This window comes from Leptodactylus fuscus, chromosome 2 (assembly GCF_031893055.1).
Source record: "Leptodactylus fuscus isolate aLepFus1 chromosome 2, aLepFus1.hap2, whole genome shotgun sequence".
NCBI classification, from domain to species: Eukaryota; Metazoa; Chordata; class Amphibia; order Anura; family Leptodactylidae; genus Leptodactylus; species Leptodactylus fuscus.
This window is the reverse complement of record NC_134266.1, coordinates 275783086-275808580: the sequence shown is the minus strand read 5'-3', so window position 1 is coordinate 275808580 and position 25495 is coordinate 275783086. Positions and strand designations below refer to the sequence as shown.

The window sequence follows — 25495 nt, the reverse complement described above, 5'->3', positions numbered from 1 at the left end:
TATTGATTGGGATATTTTAAAGCAAATATTCATTATTTTAAATTAATTATTACATGTAACATTTAAAGGTAGTGTCCCCAAAATTGGTACCAATACAAACCACAACTCGGCCCACAATAAACAAGCCCCAAAAAGATTTATTAATTTTAAGATATGCTACGTTATGATAAGAAGTTTGTGGCTCTTTTAAGGTCCCATCACAGGATTTCAGTCGGGTTGAGGTCTGGACTGTGACTAGGAGTCAATGGTTGACTCAATGAAATGCAATGCAAAGTGATCAGGACTTGTGACTGCAAAATAATCCCAGATGATGCCCCTCCTCCACCGTCCTGAATGAGAGGGGCAAGAAGGGGGACTACAAAAGGGGACAACAGCACAATATGGGGGATTTCTACCCGTGTGCTGGTAGGACAGGTGGAATTTTTATTTAGCATAATTAATTGCAGGAAAACACCCCCTATAAGAAGGCAAAAGCAACCCCCCCCCTTGTGTTTTTTTCTGTCCTGTGTGGTGGGACCGCTGGAGCAGGGGCGTAACTACCATAGAGGCAGCGGAGGCGGCTGCCACAGGGCCCAGGCCATTAGGGGGCCCGGTGACAGCCACTACCGCTGCGTTTTTTTTAAATAGGCTGTTACGGGGCCTATTCACTTGCCGATCCTGGCTGGGCCGGGATCAGCAAGTGACACCGTGGGCCCCACAAGGGCTATCATTATACTCGGGGGTCTTTGCAGACCTCTGAGTATAATGACCGGCGGATCGGGAGAGGTAATAAACATAAAAAACTGTTACTTACCTCTCCGCGATCCTGCCAGGCCTCCGTCCTACTGTTGTCTGACATCTCTGACGTCACATGAACCCGGCATGCTTCCCGGGTCATGTGACGTTCAACGTCATTAACGAAGGACGCGAGCACAGGAGGACATCATAGCACAGGAGTCGGGGAACAGGTAAGAAGCAACAGTGTTTTTTTTTTAAAAAAATGTTTTTATTCCCCAGGTCTCCGATTATTATACTCTGGAGTCTGAAAAGACCCCAGAGTATAATAATTGTTTATGGGTGTCCACAGAGGGACATAATACTGTGTGCAGGGGCCACGATGGGGCATAATACTGTGTGCAGGGAACACTATGGGACATAATACTGTGTGCAGGGACCACTATGGGGGATAATACTGTGTGCAGGGGCCACTATGGGGTATAATACTGTGTGCAGGGGCCACTATAGGACATAATACTGTGTGCAGGGGCCACTATGGGGCATAATACTGTGTGCAGGGGCCACTATGGGGGATAATACTGTGTGCAGGGGCCACTATGGGACATAATACTGTGTGCAGGGGCCACTATGGGGCATAATACTGTGTGCAGGGGCCACTATAGGACATAATACTGTGTGCAGGGGCCACTATGGGGCATAATACTATGTGCAGGGGACACTATGGGACATAATACTGTGTGCAGGGGCCACTATAGGACATAATACTGTGTGCAGGGGCCACTATGGGGCATAATACTGTGTGCAGGGGCCACTATGGGGGATAATACTGTGTGCAGGGGCCACTATGGGACATAATACTGTGTGCAGGGGCCACTATGGGGGATAATACTGTGTGCAGGGGCCACTATGGGGGATAATACTATGTGCAGGGGACACTATGGGGCATAATTCTGTGTGCAGGGGACACTATGGGACATAATACTGTGTGCAGGGGACACTATGGGACATAATACTGTGTGCAGGGGCCACTATGGGACATAATACTGTGTGCAGGGGCCACTATGGGGCATAATACTGTGTGCAGGGGACACTATGGGACATAATACTGTGTGCAGGGGCCACTATGGGACATAATACTGTGTGCAGGGGCCACTATGGGGCATAATACTGTGTGCAGGGAACACTATGGGACATAATACTGTGTGCAGGGACCACTATGGGGGATAATACTGTGTGCAGGGGCCACTATGGGGTATAATACTGTGTGCAGGGGCCACTATGGGGCATAATTCTGTGTGCAGGGGACACTATGGGACATAATACTGTGTGCAGGGACCACTATGGGGGATAATACTGTGTGCAGGGACCACTATGGGGGATAATACTATGTGCAGGGGACACTATGGGGCATAATTCTGTGTGCAGGGGACACTATGGGACATAATACTGTGTGCAGGGGACACTATGGGACATAATACTGTGTGCAGGGGACACTATGGGACATAATACTGTGTGCAGGGGCCACTATGGGGCATAATACTGTGTGCAGGGGACACTATGGGACATAATACTGTGTGCAGGGGCCACTATGGGGCATAATACTGTGTGCAGGGGCCACTATGGGGGATAATACTGTGTGCAGGGGCCACTATGGGACATAATACTGTGTGCAGGGGCCACTATGGGGCATAATACTGTGTGCAGGGGACACTATGGGACATAATACTGTGTGCAGGGGACACTATGGGACATAATACTGTGTGCAGGGGCCACTATGGGACATAATACTGTGTGCAGGGGCCACTATGGGGCATAATACTGTGTGCAGGGGCCACTATGGGACATAATACTGTGTGCAGGAGCCACTATGGGGGATAATACTGTGTGCAGGGGCCACTATGGGACATAATACTGTGTGCAGGGGCCACTATAGGACATAATACTGTGTGCAGGGGCCACTATGGGACATAATACTGTGTGCAGGGGCCACTATGGGACATAATACTGTGTGCAGGGGCCACTATGGGGCATAATACTGTGTGCAGGGGCCACTATGGAACATAATACTGTGTGCAGGGGTCACTATGGGGGATAATACAGTGTGCAGGGGCCACTATGGGGGATAATACTGTGTACAGGGGCCACTATGGGACATAATACTGTGTGCAGAGGTCACTATGGGACATAATACTGTGTGCAGGGCCACTATGGGACATAATACTGTGTGCAGGAGCCACTATGGGGTATAATACCGTGTGCAGGAGCCACTATGGGCTATAATACTGTGTGCAAGGGCCACTATGGGACATAATACTGTGTACAGGGGTCACTATGGGACATAATACTGTGTACAGGGGCCACTATGGGGCATAATACTGTGTGCAGGGGCCACTATGGGGGATAATACTGTGTGCAGGGGCCACTATGGGACATAATACTGTGTGCAGGGGCCACTATGGGACATAATACTGTGTGCAGGGGTCACTATGGGACATAATACTGTGTACAGGGGCCACTATGGGGCATAATACTGTGTGCAGGGGCCACTATGGGGGATAATACTGTGTGTAGGGGCCACTATGGGACATAATACTGTGTGCAGGGGCCACTATGGGACATAATACTGTGTGCAGGAGCCACTATGGGCTATAATACTGTGTGCAAGGGCCACTATGGGACATAATACTGTGTGCAGGGGTCACTATGGGGTATAATACTGTGTGCAGGGGCCACTATGGGACATAATACTGTGTGCAGGGGCCACTATGGGACATAATACTGTGTGCAGGGGCCACTATGGGGCATAATACTGTGTGCAGGGGCCACTATGGGGCATAATACTGTGTGCAGGGGCCACTATAGGACATAATACTGTGTGCAGGGGCCACTATGGGGCATAATACTATGTGCAGGGGACACTATGGGACATAATACTGTGTGCAGGGGCCACTATAGGACATAATACTGTGTGCAGGGGCCACTATGGGGCATAATACTGTGTGCAGGGGCCACTATGGGGGATAATACTGTGTGCAGGGGCCACTATGGGACATAATACTGTGTGCAGGGGCCACTATGGGGGATAATACTGTGTGCAGGGGCCACTATGGGGGATAATACTATGTGCAGGGGACACTATGGGGCATAATTCTGTGTGCAGGGGACACTATGGGACATAATACTGTGTGCAGGGGACACTATGGGACATAATACTGTGTGCAGGGGCCACTATGGGACATAATACTGTGTGCAGGGGCCACTATGGGGCATAATACTGTGTGCAGGGGACACTATGGGACATAATACTGTGTGCAGGGGCCACTATGGGACATAATACTGTGTGCAGGGGCCACTATGGGGCATAATACTGTGTGCAGGGAACACTATGGGACATAATACTGTGTGCAGGGACCACTATGGGGGATAATACTGTGTGCAGGGGCCACTATGGGGTATAATACTGTGTGCAGGGGCCACTATAGGACATAATACTGTGTGCAGGGGCCACTATGGGGCATAATACTGTGTGCAGGGGCCACTATGGGGGATAATACTGTGTGCAGGGGCCACTATGGGACATAATACTGTGTGCAGGGGCCACTATGGGGCATAATACTGTGTGCAGGGGACACTATGGGACATAATACTGTGTGCAGGGGACACTATGGGACATAATACTGTGTGCAGGGGCCACTATGGGACATAATACTGTGTGCAGGGGCCACTATGGGGCATAATACTGTGTGCAGGGGCCACTATGGGACATAATACTGTGTGCAGGAGCCACTATGGGGGATAATACTGTGTGCAGGGGCCACTATGGGACATAATACTGTGTGCAGGGGCCACTATGGGGGATAATACTGTGTGCAGGGGCCACTATGGGGTATAATACTGTGTGCAGGGGCCACTATAGGGGATAATACTGTGTGCAGGGGCCACTATGGGACATAATACTGTGTGCAGGGGCCATTATGGGGGATAATACTGTGTGCAGGGGCCACTATGAGACATAATACTGTGTGCAGGGGCCACTATGGGGGATAATACTGTGTGCAGGGGCCACTATGGGGTATAATACTGTGTGCAGGGGCCACTATAGGGGATAATACTGTGTGCAGGGGCCACTATGGGACATAATACTGTGTGCAGGGGCCACTATGGGGGATAATACTGTGTGCAGGGGCCACTATGGGGGATAATACTGTGTGCAGGGGCCACTATGGGACATAATACTGTGTGCAGGGGCCACTATGGGACATAATACTGTGTGCAGGGGCCACTATGGGGGATAATACTGTGTGCAGGGGACACTATGGGACATAATACTGTGTGCACCGGCCACTATGGGACATAATACTGTGTGCACCGGCCACTATGGGACATAATACTGTGTACAGGGGCCACTATGGGACATAATACTGTGTGCAGGGGCCACTATGGGACATAATACTGTGTGCAGGGGCCACTATGGGACATAATACTGTGTGCAGGGGTCACTATGGGGGATAATACTGTGTGCAGGGGTCACTATGGGGTATAATACTGTGTGCAGGGGCCACTATGGGGGATAATACTGTGTGCAGGGGCCAGTAAGGGATATAATAGAGTGCGGAGGAGGGGGTCGGTCGAGGTCTTCGACGTCAGTTGGGATGGGGGGGGGGGGCATGTCAAAAGTTCGCCACGAGGACCCGCCATTCCTAGTTACGCCACTGCGCTGGAGGGAGACTTTTTTTTATCCTAAAAGGATTTTGAGGGTTAACCACTCACTTTTTAGTAGTTTTCTCCTTTTAGGCTGTTCATCTCTTTTCCTTGGCAGCTAGTTACTCCTGAGGCTTTCTGGTTTTTCCGCAATGCCCTCTGTGTCAGTGGCCGTTCTGGGCTGGGTGTGCCTGCCCTCGTTATATTGCCACCACTAAGCAGCTTCTGGCCTGGCTGAGGACTTCAGTGGAGCTTCAGCTTCAGTGCCACATGCCGTGGAGCCCTATCTGAGGAACCGTCCATACATGATGTGATTGTGTGCGTGAAGGAGATCCAGGACTCAATTTCTCAGATCTCTAAGAAGCCTCTTACTGAGAAATATTCTCAGTCAGTTCCATCAGAGCAGAAATCTCAGGTGCTCAATAACACGTGGTCGCTGATCTTGAAATTTCAGGATCATTTTTAAATACGATTACCTATCCTGATTCCAATTCCGATCCTAATGCAAGTCAATGGGATTTTTTAATGATTGAAAATCACATTTTAAAAACGATCCTGTTCACTACACAGCATGGAGTCCAAAAATTCTCCACATCTTATCTAACCTACAGGACAAAAACTCCCATCCTACTGATACCATCATTTTAGTTTGTTTTGTCTAAACACAGGTAGGCATTTTTAATGTGCGCTGCGAGTGGATATTCTTAGTACAATGCCACTGTGCCCCACTGTCCCCAATAGTGTCCCATTTCACCCACAGTACCCCAACTGTCCGCACAGTTCCCCTTTTCCAAATTTGTTACTTTTTTCCACACAGTTCCACCTGTCCACTAGAGTACCCATCTATCCCAGACTTGCTGCTTGCTCCCCACAGTGCCCTTCTGTCCCCTACATTGCCCCCTGTCCTTCTTAGTACCCCTCTGATTCCCATATTGTCCCCTGTCATCAACATTACTCCTCTGTTCTCCACATTGCCTCCGGTCCTCCACTGTACCCCTCTGTTCCCCACATTGCCTCTGGTCCTCCACAGTAACTCTGTTCCCCACATTGCCTCCTGTTCTACACAGTGTCAGACTGAAGGGCCTACGACCCACCAGAGCAACTTGTTCTAGGACCCACCCAACAGCTTCCTGCTAATAGCCTACACCCTGGCTCCTTCACTGACATCTTACATATGTGCTGACTAACCAGTGTTACCAAGTATGTTCCCAGTATAGTCATCCCAACAGCTCCATGTGCGGACCCCAATAGCTTCAAAGCTAGTTCATGGATGTATGGTGAATGACATGGCCATGTTACCACAGTATAAAGCTCCACAGTGGCCCCATACAGGATATGCTCCCCACATCCCTCCTCAGTATAATGCTCCTCATGGTATATAATGTTCCACATTGCCCTACACAATATAAAATGCTCCCCTCACCCCATACAGTGGCCCTATATGGTATATGCTTCCCTTATTATGTTACTCTCCCCAGATCCCCAATACAGTATAATACCCCTTTGTGGTGACACACAATATAATATGCCACACAGTATAAAAGGCTCTCCACAGCCCCGCCCCCAGTATATTGCTCCACAGAGTATAATATGCTCCTGAAAAGAAAAATGTAAACAGTACAATAGTACTACACAGTATTTCTAGATTCCAAGCAAACTTATTCAGTCCAAAATAAATCTTTTTCTTTTGACTCATCTCTAGTGGGTACGGAGGCATTTCAGCTTCCCCCTCTTTGGCTTCTGTTGCTCCTTCAGTCTGCTTACTACTAGGGGTCTCAGGATGGGGACCCTCTTGAATGTTCCTGTTTGCTTCTATACTTTATGATCTACTAGCTTTTATCCGCGACTTCGTCTGCGGTGATTTGAGAATTGGGCGGACACAGACTTGTGAAAGTAGTTTAAAAATGTTGGTGGGCCAGTAAATGTGATATTGTATATTGTGTATGTAGTAATACCGTGGCTGTGTATAGCCCAGCCGCGATAGCACAGGCGTCGGAGCTTTCAGTATGCTCCCGGTGGGCAGCGGAACAGGTCGGCTCCTGTGAGGTCAGCAGCCAGGAGCCGGCCTGCAACTTGGAAGGTATGGGGAAGGGGTGTTTGAGGGGGGGGGATGTGGGGTTAAATGTTAATGGCTGCAATCCTTTGATTGCAAGTCTCCATAGACGGCAATCCACGTGTATTGCCGTCTATGGGAGATTGTGTGCGGTACTATTATTGTGGCTGTCTATAGCCCAACCACGATAGTAGTATTTTAAGCACAGGCGTCGGAGCTTTCAGTATGCTCCCGGTGGGCAGCGGAACAGATCGGCTCCTGCGAGGTCAGCAGCCAGGAGCCGGCCTGCAACTTGGAAGGTATGGGGAAGGGGTGTTTGAGGGGGAAGGGGGGTTAAATCTTAATGGCTGCAATCAAAGCTGCAAGCATGTGATTGCAAGTACCCATAGACGGCAATATAAGTGTATTGCCGTCTATGGGACATTGGGTGCCGTACTATCGCGGCTAGGAGCAGCCGCGTTGGAATGAGAGGCAGGGGAGCATTAAGCATGCTCCCGGCTGGCAGCGGAACAGGTCGGCTCCTGTGAGGTCAGCAACCAGGAGCCGGCCTGCAACTTTGAAGGTATGGGGGGGGGGGCATTTGTATTGTAAGGCCTCCGGGTGTAGCAGAGAGCCGGTTGCTCCTTGGGGATGTTGTGGAGGGCCAGCCCGTATGGGCTTGCCGGCGGGCTGTGGGGAAACGCTAGGGCGGAGGAGACTGGAGAAAGAGCAGGAGCATGTGTCCAGGGAACTTACCGCTGAGCAGGCAAAGCAAGGTAGGGAAGGCAAGTTTGAGGGTCGGGGATGACTGTGGAATGCCGGCATAGACTTGTGGCGCCGCGGGCCAGGCTTTCTGTGCACTGTAGTGATGTGTAGGCAGGAAGTGTGCGTGTGGCCTCCTCAGTGCAGTGTAGTTCGTCTCACTGCCCAAGCGGTGTCGTGCTGGTGTTCAGCAAACATGGCGGGCTGCTCTGTGTAAGGTGAGCAAGGGGGTGAGCAAATACGTGTAAATGTGAGTGAGTAGAGTGAGGGCTACCCGAGGGGTGACAATAAGGAGTGTGCAGGCAGTTTGTGGCTGGAAATGCGAGGCAGTGTGTGTGAGTCTATACCTGGGGTTAGGAGTCCTGCTTTTGTGAGTGTCCTGCTAGGAAGCCATGTTGCTTAGTGGCACAAAAAGTAGCCTATGACTCAATCCTAAGGGAAAGCTATGTTTGTGGAAATTTTCACGCAAATCCGTCCAGGTGTTTTAGCGTGATTGAGGAACAAACATCCAAACTCACAAACATCCAAACATCCAAACATTTATAATATTAGTAGGATGCACAGACTACTACTATGTGTCATTATAATGTTCACATGATCAAAGAGGTTTTCTCATCATAGATACATATGGGATAGTCACACGAGGTCCATGTCCTGTGGATCTGCCATACATACCTTATCAGATGGATAACTAGTTACAGTCCTATGAAAAAGTTTGGGCACCCCTATTAATCTTAATCATTTTTAGTTCTAAATATTTTGGTATTTGCAGCAGCCATTTCAGTTTGATATATCTAATAACTGATGGACACAGTAATATTTCAGGATTGAAATGAGGTTTATTGTACTAACAGAAAATGTGCAATATGCATTAAACCAAAATTTGACCGGTGCAAAAGTATGGGCACCTCAACAGAAAAGTGACATTAATATTTAGTAGATCCTCCTTTTGCAAAGATAACAGCCTCTAGTCGCTTCCTGTAGCTTTTAATCAGTTCCTGGATCCTGGATGAAGGTATTTTGGACAAACAATTCAAGTTCAGTTAAGTTAGATGGTGGCCGAGCATGGACAGCCCGCTTCAAATCATCCCACAGATGTTCAATGATATTCAGGTCTGGGGACTGGGATGGCCATTCCAGAACATTGTAATTGTTCCTCTGCATGAATGCCTGAGGATTTGGAGCGGTGTTTTGGATCATTGTCTTGCTGAAATATCCATCCCCGGCGTAACTTCAACTTCGTCACTGATTCTTGAACATTATTCTCAAGAATCTGCTGATACTGAGTGGAATCCATACGACCCTCAACTTTAACAAGATTCCCGATGCCGGCATTGGCCACACAGCCCCAAAGCATGATGGAACCTCCACCAAATTTTACAGTGGGTAGCAAGTGTTTTTCTTGGAATGCTGTTTCTTTTTGGACGCCATGCATAACGCCTTTTTTTATAACCAAACAACTCAATCTTTGTTTCCAAAATGAAGCTGCCTTGTCCAAATGTGCTTTTTCATACCTCAGGCAACTCTATTTGTGGCGTACGTGCAGAAACGGCTTCTTTCTCATCACTCTCCCATACAGCTTCTATTTGTGCAAAGTGCGCTGTATAGTTGACCGATGCACAGTGACACCATCTGCAGCAAGATGATGCTGCAGCTCTTTGGAGGTGGTCTGTGGATTGTCCTTGACTCTTCTCACCATTCTTCTTCTCTGCCTTTCTGATATTTTTCTTGGCCTGCCACTTCTGGGCTTAACAAGAACTGTCCCTGTGGTCTTCCATTTCCTTACTATGTTCCTCACAGTGGAAACTGACAGGTTAAATCTCTGAGACAACGTTTTGCATCCTTCCCCTGAACAACTATGTTGAACAATCTTTGTTTTCAGATCATTTGAGAGCGGGCTGTCCATGTTCGGTGACCATCAAACTTAACTGAACTTGAATTGTTTTGTAGAAAGAAATGGTCCAAAATCCCTTCATCCAGGATCCAGGAACTGATTAAAAGCTACAGGAAGCGACTAGAGGCTGTTATCTTTGCAAAAGGAGGATGTACTAAATATTAATGTCACTTTTCTGTTGAGGTGCCCATATTTTTGCACCGGTCAAATTTTGGTTTAATGCATATTGCACATTTTCTGTTAGTACAATAAACCTCATTTCAATCCTGAAATATTACTGTGTCCATCAGTTATTAGATATATCAAACTGAAATGGCTGTTGCAAACACCAAAATATTTAGAACTAAAAATGATTAAGATTAATAGGGGTGCCCAAACTTTTTCATAGGACTGTACATAGACCATAGGCTTTGCCCAGTAGGCCGGCACTGCCAAGGCGCAGGAAACATTCTGACTACATTCTTTTTACTCCACTATTCTATTGGTTTCTGTATATGGACCTTTAGAATGATGAAGTAATATTATAGACCTCTCCATGGTCCACTAAGCCTAGACATACCCTGCACCTAAGAACTCCCGAGATCCTTCATTATGTTACTTTGTGTCTTTTGTCATTCTCAGCAATTTGTACAATGTAAACAGATCATTAGTAAAACATTCCTGTCACTAATGAGCTTATTAGTAGCGACCGGTGTCTGGAGGGCGAGTCCATTGGGAAGACGTCTCTGATGTCCCTCACTGCTCATCTGTCAGATTTCATTCAGGAGACTTTCCTACCTCCAATATATGTCTATATAAGATCCTGTTTTCTTGTTAGATCGGACCAATGAATCTATAACAAACATTGTAATGTTAATCTATTTGGATCTCAGAAAAGTCTTCAACAATGGACAATATGTCCATGGTCTTCAATATCCATGACTATGTTCTCTTAGGTCTCAAGGAGATGGAGCACCTGAAATACTTCTACTCTACAGTTGCCCTTGTAATATATCTCACCACAATATTCTTATGTTCATTAATTGTATATGTTGTATGGACAGAACAATCTCTCCATGAACCTATGTACATCTTCATATCTAACCTGGTATGGAACATCATGGTTGGCAGCTCAGCATTGTTCCCCAAGCTGGCCATAGACTTGTTCACTGGATCTTCCTCCATCTCGTTGTCAGGATGTCTGACCCAAGCATTCTTTATTCAGAACTTTGCTCTTGTAGAGATATTAACTTTCTCCATCATGGCCTATGACAGATACCTGGCTGTTGGTTTTCCATTGAGATACCACTCTCAGATGACCTGCAAGAAGGCTCTACAGTTCTTGGTTTTCACCTGGTTACTGATCATGATAGGCGGGTTGGTAGCTATCATGTTGGTGGTCAGGTTGACATTATGTGGTAACAGTATCTATAATGTGTACTGTGAAACATTGTCTCTTGTCCGATTGTCTTGTGTCAGTACAATCGTCAATAATGCTTACGGAACAACTTATACCTTGCTGTTGGTCGTGGGGTCATTGGTGACTGTGATCTACTGCTACATAAGGACTTTTCTTGTCTGCATGAAGATCTCAGTAGAAGCCAACCAGAAAGCCATCCATACATTGGTGACCCACATTATCACGTTCTCTACATTCATGGTGACCACTCTATTTGTCAGCTTCAGGTACAGGTTAAATGGTGGTTCCCTGTCCACAGTCACGCATGTTGTAATCTCAATGGGTGGTCTGACGGTCTCCATCACCCTCAATCCTCTGATCTATGGGATAAGGACAGAAGCTTTAAGGACAAAAATGATTCAGGCTTTAAGGCAGAAATTGGGCAAATCCAAATAATTCTTGGTTTCTTCTTACTCTGAGATCACTTCATAGCTAAATGAACCTGTAAAGTGCCAACGTTTCTCTAAGTGTTCTGTAATTTGGGTGGTAAATGTTTGTTTTATCACTTCCATGAATCCAAATGGAGCAACTTTATACATAATCTTGATTTAAACTTATAGTCTTGTTTTGTGTCTATGTTCAAGTTCAAAGATTACAGATACACCTTGTATAAGCTGATCCTGCCGTCGTGTAACACCAGTGATGTGCTCAACCATCCTCCAGCATTTCTAGGTTTCCCATCGGAGAAGACAACAATGGAACATCACATGTCATCATTTACATAGAACTCTGTGTAGTGTGCCATCATGGATACCCAGAGGTTTGCTCTACAAAGGAGCTTTACACAAGATTTTTAGAATAGACTTTTTGAAAATTTGCTATTTTTTTATTTACATGTATTGAAACAATAAAAAGGGTATTGCATAAGTATACACACCCCTGTATCACTAAGGCATTGGGAGAACACACTGTCTATCAATAATATTGGTCATCCATAACAATATAATGTAACACATTAAATGTTCCATCTGCAAAGTCTTGAAAAAGCAAAAGTCACCATTGGTCGGGGATTGGCTGCAGTGGTCACAGCAGTGGATGGGACGTTGTGCGTTTATGACTACCTATGTGACCACTGCAGGGAACGGTGGTGCAGGAACGGCTAGATATTAATCTGGGGACTAAAAGGTCTTTAATTATTTTATAGCATTTTCTATTTTTGTCCAAGTACAAGTTTAAAGGGAAAGTGTTCTTATGAGAAACACAATTTGTAAGGATTTTTGATTATTTTATACTTTCCATGTCACTGTCTGTATTCCAAAAAACAATGTCCTGCAATCCTCACCCTGTCCACTAAAGCCTAATAGCAGCCGTGCATTTGCTAATTCTGTAGGAGTTCTATTGCAGCAGTCACCTCATTTACACCAGAAACAAGGCAGGCAGGGTTACAATAGAAGTTCACACCTCTATAGAGTGACTCCATAGTGACCCATCTTTACATCACTACTGACAATAGATGGTTAGAACAAATACAACATTGGTGATGTATCTGGAAACTCCAATGTCTAAGTAACGCTGATGGTGCTGGAGGGAACTGGGTGGTGAAGACCCTTGGACAATCGCTCCTAACGTTGTGTTATGTTTGAGTTTCTTTTTTTTAAAAAATCCCAAAACTTGAAAAATGACAAAACTTATTTCAATCGTAACTTTTTAATGTTTCTGTGTATTGCAGTCTATGGTAAAATCCTCACTAGAGATGAACGAACACTGTTCGGATCAGCCGTTCCGAACAGCATGCTCCCATAGAAATGAATGGAAGCAGCTGGCACGTACACTTTGCTGGCGGACGGTCGCTTAACCCCCCGCATGCCAGCTACGTCCATTCATTTCTATGGGAGCATGCTGTTCGGAACGGCTGTTCCAAACAGTGTTCGCTCATCTCTAATCCTTACATAAACATTGAGGCCACAGACAAGCCAAAAGGTTCTTTAAGCAAAAAAATCTGTGTTCTATCCTGTGTTACTCTGTACAATAAAGCTCTTATATGTGTTGCAATTTATTGATTGTGGTTTTTCTCAAGCAAATATTTAAAGTTTTTAATTAATTATTACATTACTACATGCTAAAGGTAGTCTCCCACAAATGGTACCAATCAAAACTACAACTTGTCCCACCATAAACAAGCCCAACCACCATTAACTTCCTTGGGTTGTTGGAGTGTATGATCCGCCTATATTCAGTAAATTGCTGGCGCCGATGGTTTGCCTGCTCCGGCGTTTCGGAAGCTCTGAAGCTGGCCTTCTGCTGAACTATTTCCTCGCGCTGTGCCCGTGATTGTTGCGGCATCTCAGCAGCTCGCTGGGACGCCATATAATGAGAGTGTTGTTGGTGTTAATGATCCGCCTGCTTCGGCGTTTTGGCAGCTCTCAAGTTGGCCTGGTTGTTCTTCGCACCATGCCTGTAATTGTTTCAGCATCTCAGCTGCTCGCTGCGACGTCATGTAATGCATGTGTTGTTGGTGTCGATGATCCCCCTTAGTTCCACTTGAGGAGAACTCTGATTACTTCGGGCTCCTTCATAGCTGTCGTTGTTTGCGACAAATTAGATTTTCTTTTTCCAGACATGTTTAAAATTGACAAACTGCCAATTTGGATTAAAGGTGTTTGCCCATGTCAAGTTGCCTTCAGTGCCTGGAGCAGTTCAGATAATATGCAAATGCATGTACACAATCCACTGAGGGTTAGCTGAGTGTTTACACAGAGAGATAAAAGCCCTGGCTTTCTCAGAAGCTGAGATAAGAGCAGTGTAATATAGTATGGAACAAAAATTCATAACACTCATGAAGCCATGTCATTTACCAGGATAAAAAGTAGCCTATGTTTTAATTGAGCTTACAAACTATCTATGTGCCAAATTTCATTCAAATACGTTCAGCCGTTTTTATGTGATTGAGGAACAAACATCCAAACTTCCAAACGGTTCTAGAGGGCTATGCACACTGAAGCAAATTTAGCTCCACCCACTTCTACATTGACTCGGCCTATTCTCATCCATTTTTCCATGTGCCCCCACAAAGTATAATCCTCCTATAGTCACCCTAACATTATATGCCCCCACATTATAACGTTCCCCTCCTAATGTCCTACAGTATTAACTCCCTCTCCTCGTGCTCCAGTTTAAACTGGGGGAAACTAGAGGGGACATTAAACTGGGGCAGATGGATGGGGACATTAAACAGTGGGTTAGTTGGAGGGGGACGTTAAACTGGGGGCAACTAGAGGGAGATATGTCCCCCTCCAGCTACTCCCCACATTTTAATATCCTGCCTTCAGTTAAACTGCCCCCTACATCTTCCCCCAGTTCCCCCCTCTTGCTCACACATGCTGTCTCTTCTCTCCTCCTTATATTCCTTCAATCTCCATTCCTGGCAGCTATCTCTCTCTGTGCAACACAACCACATTGTCCTGTGTGGCTCCGCCCACTAAAGAGTCTAATTCTATATTAGTGAGTTAAAGGACATTTGATGACATCATAAAAGGACCTAGGACCTATGTGGGCCGGTCAGAGAGAGGTAGAGGGCCAGATGTGGCCCATGGGCCATACAATGCCCAGGTCTACTGTATGGTTTCCTAAGGCTGCTGCCACCTCCAAACTCTGCCAATGGGTCAGTGTATGGCCTCCAAAGGCTGATGCAACTTGCTCACTCTGCCACTGGGTCACTGTATGGCTCCCTATGGCTGCTGCCTCCTCCACACTTTTCCACTTGGTTACTATATGGCCTACTCATGCTGCTTCTGCCTTCCCACTCTGCCACTGGGTCACTCTATGGACTCCTAAGGCTGCTGCAACCTCCACATTCTGCCACTGAGTAACTATATGGACTCCTATGGCTGCTGCTACCTCGTCACTTTGCCCATGGGTTACTATATGGTCTAGTCATGCAGCTTTCACCTTCCCACTCTGCCACTGGGTCACTTTATGGCTGATGATGGTGAACCTTTTCGAGACTGAGTGCCCAATCTGCAACCCAAAACCTACTAAATTATCACAAAGTACCAACATGGCAATTGAATCTTAACACTGTGCGGATCCACAATTGCAGACAATTACGGACCCACAAAATACGGTCGTGTGAATGGGGCTTTACAGAGCTTTCAATTATACAAACAACTTTGTACTGAATTTGGTATAATTTTGAACAATTAATATTCACTATTTACATCATGCAGATCTGTTTTATAGGACCGTGCAATGTTATTATGACCTGTAATAATATCACGTCTGCTAGAAAACAGATACTGTATGAAAGAAATAGTAAAGGGTCCCCACTCAGATTAATCTGCTCCACAATGGCCCCACACAGTCCAATCTGCTCCACAGTGGCCACCACACAGTATAATCTGCTCCACTGTGGTCACCACACAGTATAATCTGCTCCACAGTGGCCATCACACATTATAATCTGCTCCACAGATGGCTGCCCACAGAGAGGGCTTTGAGTGCCTCCTCTGGCATCCATGACATAGGTTCGCCATTACAGCTCTATGGGCTCCTAAGCCTGCTGCAACCCCCACACTCTGCCACTGGGTCACTGTATGGCCTCCTCATGCAGTTGTGGCCTGCTCACTCTGCTACTTAGTAACTGTATGGCATTTTAAAGCTGCTGACACCTCCATACTCTTCCACTAGGTAACTGTGTGGCCTCCTCACACTGCTGTTACCTCCACCCTCTGCCACTGGGTCACTGTATGGCCTTCTCATGCTGCTGCCACTTGCTCACTCTGGCACTGGGTCCTAAGCCTGCTGAAACCTCCACACTCTGCCACTCACTTTTATGCAGCCTGCTCACTATGGCACTGGGTCACTGTATGGCCTCCTTACGCTGATGGTCTCCTAAGGCTGCTGCAGCATTGTATAACCTTGCCGCTCTGTGGCCTCCTCATGCTGCTGCCACCTCCACACTATGTCTCCATGTCACTATGATGCCCTCTCCACTCTGTCATGAGGGCGCTACTTTTATAAGAATTTACTAGAACAGGTTCTGTAGATATCTGTGTGGAATCAGTAGATGAGGATGTCAAAAATGTGCGCTGTTTCACACTACAGTAGGACCTTGAGCCTCTGCACGGTTGTTTATACCTGGTACTAACATCGATGTGTAAGGCTGAGTTCACACGTGAGTTTTTTGGTCATTTTTGGCCCCACAAATAAAATTGGATAGAATCAATTTTTTTGTCGAAATCCGGCAAAGCATCAGAATCAAATTTTCAAAACTTTGCTTATCTCATCCATAGATCTGCCATAGATATCTTATCTGCCTAGACATACCCTGCACCTCAGAACTCCCGAGATCCTCCATTATGTTACTTTGTGTCTTTTGTCATTCTCAGCAATTTGTACAAAGTAAACAGATCATTAGTAAAACATTCCTGACACTAATGAGCTTATTAGTAGGGACCGGTGTCTGGAGGGCGAGTCCATTGGGAAGACGTCTCTGATGTCCCTCACTGCTCATCTGTCAGATTTCATTCAGGAGACTTTCCTACCTCCAATTTATCTCTATATAAGATCCTGCTTTTTTGTTAGATCGGGCCAATGGATCTGTAACAAACATTGTAATGTTAATCTATGTGGATCTCAGCAAAGTCTTCAACAATGGACAATATGTCCATGGTCTTAAGCATCCGTGACTATGTTCTCTTAGGTCTCAAGGAGATGGAGCACCTGAAATACTTCTACTCTGTGGTTGCCCTTGTAATATATCTCACCACAATATTCTTATGTGCATTAATTGTGTATGTTGTATGGACAGAACAATCTCTCCATGAACCTATGTACATCTTCATATCTAACCTGGTATGGAACATCATGGTTGGCAGCTCAGCCTTCCTCCCCAAGCTGGCCATAGACTTGTTCACTGGATCTTTCACCATCTCATTTCCAGGATGTCTGACCCAAGCATATCTTATTCAGACCTTTGCTACTGTAGAGATATTGACTTTCACCATCATGGCCTATGACAGATACCTGGCTGTTGGTTTTCCATTGAGATACCACTCTCTGATGTCCTGCAAGAAGGCTCTACAGTCCATAGCTATCATCTGGTTGGTGATCTTGATAAGCGGGTTGGTAGCTGGCATGCTGGTGGTCAGGTTGACATTATGTGGCAACAGTATCTATAATGTGTATTGTGAAACATTGTCTCTTGTCCGATTGTCTTGTGTCAGTACAATCGTCAATGATGCTTACGGAACGACTTGGACCTTGCTGTTGGTCGTGGGGTCATTGGTGACTGTGATCTACTGCTACATAAGGACTTTTCTTGTGTGCATGAAGATCTCGATGGAAGCCAACCAGAAAGCCATCCATACATTGGTGACCCACATTATCACGTTCTCTACATTCATGGTGACCACTCTATTTGTCAGCTTCAGGTACAGGTTAAATGGTGGTTCCCTGTCTACAGTCACGCACGTTGTAATCTCAATAGGTGGTCCAACGGTCTCCGTCACCCTCAATCCTCTGATCTATGGGATAAGGACAGAAGCTTTAAAGACCAAGATGATTCAGACCTTAAAGCAAAAATTGGGCAAATCCAAGTAATTCTTGGTTTGTGTTTATTTTAGGATCATTTCATATTTAAGTGAACCTGTAAAGTGCCAACGTCTGTAACTTGGGTGTAAAAAGTTTGTTTTATCGCTTTTGTGCATCCATGTTCCTTGCAGATATTGTCTTTGGTTGAGTTTAAGCCTAAGACTCCAGGGCTGCAAGATTGTTGTGCTAACCGCTGACTGCCTGTAGGAGTGATGCAAATGGAACAAGATTTTTAGAATAGACCTTTAGAAAATGTGCAATATTTTTTTTTTTTGATGTATCAAAACAATAAAAAGAGGATTGCTTAAGCAAAAATAAGAGAGAAACTTGTCACCATTGGTCGGGGAATGGCTGCACGGTCACAGGAGTGGATGGGACATTGTGTGCTTGTGACCACCCATGTGACCACTACAGGGGGCGGCAGTGCTGGAACGTCTGGGGACTAATCCGGGGACTAAAAGCTTTCTTATTTATGGAGTGTTTTTTTACAGCACAAGATTCAGTTTTTATTTCTATTATTTGGGGCTTGACCCTTCAATCATTACATCACTGGTACAATTGATTCCAGTAGAACTCTATTGCAGTCTATGGTAAAATCCTTACATAACCATTGAGGCCACAGACAAGCCAGAAGGTTCCTAGAAGCAAAAAATTCTGTATTCTATCCTGTGTTACTCTGTACAATAAAGCTCTTATATCTGTTGCAATTTATCAATTATGTTTTTTTAAAGCAAATATTTACATGTTTTAATTAATTATTACATTGTTAAGAGCCTAATGCAACAAATAACTCTGTAAGTCCTGGGCGACTAGAAACCCCAAGCGCCAAGGCAAAAACAGTCCTGGGTGTGCTACACCCTCCTAACTGGAGCAGAACCAGGCGCCGGAGTTCTTCACCAAAGCTTCTGATGGTGGAGTTGGACTTGGTAAAAGTCCGAGGCCCGAATCCGCAACTACTAAGAGAGTGAAACACACTCAGTGAACCCCAAGTAGGACACAGAAGGACCCAGAGCAGAGTGAAGTGAAGTGAGCAGGATGGACTGGAGTAGAAGATGAGCAGGAGGGTAATCACGCAGACACCCGAGGAACAAATTTGTGTTCAGGCAAGCCGAGTCGATAACTACATATAACCTTTAAAGGTAGTGTCCCAAAAATGGTACCAATCAAAACTACAACTTGTCTCACAATAAACAAGCCCTACAAAGATTTATTATTGATAAGATGACATTATGTCATCCCACAAAATAAGAGAGAATGCCAGGTTCTTCACTGCAAAGATGTGCTCCTTCTGTCCTCCCAGTTGAAAACATGAGCGCACCCCAATGGCCCAATGGAAGATCCCTCAGCCCTTTGAAAGTCCAGTTACGGTTATGGCAGATGGTTATGTTATGCTCAAGATGGTTCCTGCCATAATGAGTCAAAAAAAAAAAAAAAAGCTATCCCCTACCACAGCTTTCCCAGCTCGATGTCATTTATAGGGCTGCACCAGTCACATGTATAAAGTTGCTCTTTCACGTTTAGGGTCCTCACAACCACTAGGCCACTAATTGTCTCAAGAATCTCCTAAGTACTTCTCTTCAGCACAAAGACAACCATTCTGACAATCTGGTACCTGAAACCTGGTGAATCCCATTTCTTTTCTTGAAACCCAGCACTCCTTTCCCCAGTCCAGACAGTAGAGTCAAAACACATATTTATTTTGGTGCCCTTCTACAGAAATATGCCTCCCCCCCATTGACTGCCTCTGCCTCATAATTTAGAATGCTGTTTCTCCTACGAGACGCTGGGGTACCACTGGTACCCCAGCTCTTACTCTACCACTTACTTTACATTTCTGGGCTCGCTTGTTGATAAGTCACTTTCCTCCAGCTTTATTTCCAGTATTTGTTGTCACCTGGTGTTCTCTAATGGTTGTTTGCTGACCTGACACACTGTAGTTATGGCTGTGCACACATTGGCTTATTCTATCTTCTACCATGATACTTGTATCACATGATGTTCAAGAACAACGAAGGTCTCCATCATTATCTTTCTCGTTATAATAACCATTCAAGAGTCTCACCAATATGTGAGCAACATCAAACTCTGAAACTTCACCCATGGCAGAGGGCAAAGATAATGGGCAAAAATGTCTAGACTTCATGTCTAGCAAACACCTCCAATGGACCAGAAGTGGGTCTTGGAACACAGCTAACAGACACAGAGATGCCAAGAAGCCCTTGTTGACCCAGTGGTAGAGCGTGGAAGTTGCAGCAGCCTTAAGGGGCCTTTCAGTGACCAAATGGCAGAGTAGGGAGGTGGCAGCACTTTGTGGCCCCATCACACTGGTGTTATCTTGACACAAATACAAATACAAAGATGCTTTATTAGCATGACCGAAGAAAAACATTTGGTGTTGCCAAAGCAAAGAATGGTGGGGGAAGGGGATGGGTGAGGGCTGTGTGGGTTGGGGGTTTGTATGTCCTTGGGGTCTCATCGTTCTTGTTTGGGACGTGTGGGTATGAGTGGGCGTGGGGTAGGCGGGTGATGGGGGGGCTTAAAGGTCTTTGGGTGGTGGGTGGTGGTTTAATAGTCTTTGGGGTCTCATCTTCCTCTTGTTTGGTGACAGCTGGACACATATTGGGCAGCGATCTCCACAGTGGCCTCTTCTTCTCCCAGTAGGATGTAGAGTTTCCTCTTCTTGTCTGCAGATATGAAGTCTGGGATGTGGGCAGAGAGTCTTTGGTAGTAGACGGCCCTCACAGCTGAGTATTTGGTGCAGTGTAGCAGGAAGTGGGTCTGGTCTTCTAGGGCCCCCTGGTCACAGTGCTGGCACAGTCTGTTCTCCCGTGGCTTGTAGGATTGCTTGTGCTGCCCCGTTTCAATCTCTAGGTTGTGGGCGCTCAGTCTGTACCGGCTCAGGGTCTGTCTGTATTTGGGGTGGGGTATTTTCTCCAGGTAGGTGGCCATGGTGTAGTCCCTTTGCAGGGATTGGTACACAGTGAGTTTCTTGGAGTTATTTAATTTGTTTCTCCATTATGTGATGTACTGCTCTTTGTTTGCCTCTCTGGTCGCCTTTATTTGAGCCTTGGCCATCGTCTGTTGGTCTTTTTGGTTTTGCGGTTGGCTGTTGTTTGGTTGGGGGGTGTCGGGTTTGTTTCGAGTTATTTGGCTTAGCCATGCTTGGTGGTGGTATATCACCATGTCACTATGACACCCTATGTCAGGGGGGCGCTACTTGTATAAGCATTTGCTAGAACATGTTCTGTAGACATCTGTGTGGGATCAGCAGACAAGGGTGTCAAAGAAGTTTGCTCTTTCACGCTACAGTAGGATCTTGAGCCTCTTCATGGCTGTTTATACCTGGTACTGACATCGTGGTGTAAGGCTGAGTTCACACTTGAGTTATTTGGTCAGTTTTGGCCCCGTAACTAGCCAAATAAGTGAAGTGTGCAGCAGTTCTAAGACTGAAGCCTGTCATGTGCGTGTCATACTCACCATGGCCACCTACCTGGAGAAAATACACCACCCCAAACACAGACAGACCCTGAGCCTGAGCGCCCACAGCCTTGAGAAGGAGACAGGGCGACACAGGAAGATGTACAAGCCACGGGAGAACAGACTGTGCCAGCACTGTGACCAGGGGGCCCTAGAAGACGAGGCCCATTCCCTATTACACTGCACCAAATACTCAACTGTGAGGGCCGTCTACTTCTAAAGACTCTCTGTCCACATCCCAGACTTCACATCTGCAGATGAGAAGAAGAAACTCTACATCCTACTGGGAGAAGAAGAGGCCACTGTGGAGATCGCTGCCCAATAAGTGTCCAGCTGTCACCAACTGAGGAGAAGATGAGACTCCATGGACTGTTATACCCCATTATCACTCCCTCTAATCACCCATCCACTCCTGGACGTCCCATTACTGCCTGTTCTAATCACCAATCCACCCCTACAAGTCCCAACCCAACCCCCTACCCCCCATTGCCATACCAACCACTCTCTTTGGTATCAATAAAGCCCTTCTGAATTGATTTAACTTAATTTAAAGAGAAGAGGAAACTCTACATCCTACTGGGAGAACAGGAGTCCACTGTGGAGATCGCTGCCCAATACGTGTCCAGCTGTCACCAAACCAGAGGAAGGTGAGACCCCAAGGGCTATTATACCCCAAATCACCCATTCATCCATCCTATGCCTGCCCCCCCCTCCCATACCCAATGTATAGCCTTTTAGCAGAGGCGTAACTACTGGGGTAGCAGGGGTAGTGACTGCCACAGGGCCCAGGACATTAGGGGCCTGCCGACAACCGCTAGCTCTGCAGGTTTTTTTTTTCTTAATAGGCTGTTACTGGCTGGAGTTACTCCAGCCTGTAAAGGGCCTTATTTACTTACCGATCCTGGCTGGGGCCGGGATCAGTAAGTGATGCCATGGGCCCCACAAACACTATTATTATACTCGGGGTTCTTTTCAGACCCCTGAGTATAATGATTGGAGGCCCGGGAGAGATAGGCGAACATAACAAACACTGTTACTTACTTCTCCGGGATCCATACAGGCATCAGGCCTAGTTGTGTGACGTCCCTGACATTACTTGACCGGGAACTGTGTCTCGGGTCATGTGACATCCTGACGTCATTGAAGATGGCCGACACCACTGAGGACTGCAGCTGAGACGGGGATAGGTAAGTGACAGTGTTTTTCATGTTTGTATCCCCCCTTCGGTCGCCAATTATTATACTCTTGTCATGTCCCATAATGGCCATTATTTCTATATACATTGGGCCTTCCTGTTCTACTGGCCAATGCTCTGCATAGTGATATTAGTCAGTGCTGTCACCTTATATAATAGTGTGTAATGGCTTCTCATTGGCATTACATTATACCACATTAGGTTTATTGTGCTGCTGCCACCTAATGACCTAAATGACACATTGATCTGTCTGCATAAATATTGGTTTATTCCTTGCTTGTAATGGTACGTGCCATAAATCTGTCACATGATCCTTCCAGCCAATAGCATCTGCTGATGCCTCAGAAGGTTCTAGAATCTGCTAGATGTGCCCCCTCCCTCCCAGGAGAGTGTGCGGTTCCTTCAGTAGTGAGTTGGGGCCTGTCCTGACACCATCTCCTCATCATGTCTCCCCTCAGACGTCTCCTCTGCTCCTCCATTACATTGTTCAGCTGCCAAGTCTTCTCCATAGTCCCGGCTGAGGTGTTTTATGAGGAGGTTGTATCCAGGGGTCAGGCCTGGCCAAATCTGCTGACCCCTGACCCTGAGGACGACCTGTGCCAGATCACTGCTGTGTACAAGAGTCCTTTGTAATTCCTTGTAAGACTTGGGCAAGTGACTCTCCTGTCACCCAGTCCAGGCCAGAAGAACATCTTCTCCTCACAGGTATTCCCGAGCCAGAGGGGATAATCCTATGTCAGGGCCCCTTTACCTGCTCCGGGCCTGTAATGGTTCCTCCAGCCTGGGGACAATACAGTCCACGTGTGTAGCCACATCTCCTCGCTGAGACAAGGTGTGAAGACTCTTTGTAGGCAGAAGACTTGTTACTTGGACTGTGTATTCCTTAAGTCATCACCCCTAGCAACTAAGTATATTGCCTGCTCCGAGCAGAGGTTACTATAGGAGAGTGTGAACAGACTATTACACGTATCTTCCATTTCTGCACCACTGACTGTGCCGACATCTGAAGTGACTTTAACTCTGCACATCAATGTCTGGATTACAGTTGTTTTATGCACAATCCTTCAGTAAAGATCTGTTACCTGGTTTACTCCAACCTTGTATCCACAAGTCATAGACCTGCACATTACACACGGGTATCCCAGAGGAATCTAGGGCTGTTGGACACCAGAAACACCAGGGCTGCATATATTCTGCCACGTGAACCTACAGACCCAGCCAGCCTGAACAGTGTTACCCTACATATCCCTTTCTTGGCGTCACGAACAGGATAGAAGTGTGTGCCTATCCAAAATCTACAAGTTTTCTACTTAAGGAACTGCTATGCACTGGGGTCTGAAAAGACCCCAGAGTATAATAATTGTTCATGGGTGTCCACAGTAGGGCATAATACTGTGTGCAGGGGCCACTATGGGGGATAATACTGTGTGCAGGGGTCACTATGGGGGATAATACTGTGTGCAGGGGCCACTATGGGGGATAATACTGTGTGCAGGGGTCACTATGGGGGATAATACTGTGTGCAGGGGTCACTATGGGGGATAATACTGTGTGCAGGGGTCACTATGGGGGATAATACTGTGTGCAGGGGTCACTATGGGGGATAATACTGTGTGCAGGGGCCACTATGGGACATAATACTGTGTGCAGGGCCACTATGGGGTATAATACTGTGTGCAGGGGCCACTATGGGGGATAATACTGTGTGCAGGGGTCACTATGGGGGATAATACTGTGTGCAGGGGTCACTATGGGGGATAATACTGTGTGCAGGGGCCACTATGGGGTATAATACTGTGTGCAGGGGCCACTATGGGGGATAATACTGTGTGCAGGGGTGACTATGGGGTATAATATTGTGTGCAGGGGCCACTATGGGGGATAATACTGTGTGCAGGGACACTATGGGGCATAATACTGTGTGCAGGGGCCACTATGGGGGATAATACTGTGTGCAGGGGCCACTATGGGACATAATACTGTGTGCAGGGGTCACTATGGGGGATAATACTGTGTGCAGGGGCCACTATGGGGGATAATACTGTGTGCAGGGGTGACTATGGGGTATAATATTGTGTGCAGGGGCCACTATGGGGCATAATACTGTGTGCAGGGGCCACTATGGGGGATAATACTGTGTGCAGGGGCCACTATAGGACATAATACTGTGTGCAGGGGCCACTATGGTACATAATACTGTGTGCAGGGGTCACTATGGGGTATAATACTGTGTGCAGGGGCCACTATGGGGGATAATACTGTGTGCAGGGGCCACTATAGGACATAATACTGTGTGCAGGGGCCACTATGAGACATAATACTGTGTGCAGGGGCCACTATGGGACATAATACTGTGTGCAGGGGCCACTATGGGACATAATACTGTGTGCAGGGGCCACTATGGGACATAATACTGTGTACAGGGGCCACTATGGGGTATAATAGAGCGTGCAGGAATGCAGCGGGGGTTGGTCAGTCATTGGTATCGGTCAGGAAGGGGGGAAGCCATGTCAAAAGTTTGCCACGGGGCCCAGCCATTCCTAGTTAGATAGATATCTTATCAGATGGATAACTAGTTACATAGACCATAGTCTTTGCCCAGTAGGCCGGCACTGCCAAGGCGCAGGAAACATTCTGACTACATTGTTTACTCCACTATTCTATTGGTTTATATATATTGACCTTTAGAATGATGAAGTAATATTATAGACCTCTCCATGGTCCACTAAGCCTAGACATACCCTGCAC

At 46.5% G+C, this 25495-nt stretch overlaps 1 protein-coding gene across 1 annotated transcript; it reads left to right on the top strand.

Annotated features, from left to right (window-relative positions):
• The first annotated feature begins 10992 nt into the window (after positions 1 to 10992).
• Positions 10993 to 11940, top strand: LOC142194177 (olfactory receptor 1500-like). The gene has a single exon (XM_075263193.1). It carries the CDS (start codon positions 10993 to 10995, stop codon positions 11938 to 11940), a length of 948 nt encoding a protein of 315 aa, XP_075119294.1.
• Positions 11941 to 25495: the final 13555 nt, after the last annotated feature.

Coding starts and splice junctions, on each gene's coding strand:
- LOC142194177 (XM_075263193.1), top strand. CDS start 10,993: ATGGACAATATGTCCATGGTCTTCAATATCCATGACTATGTTCTCTTA.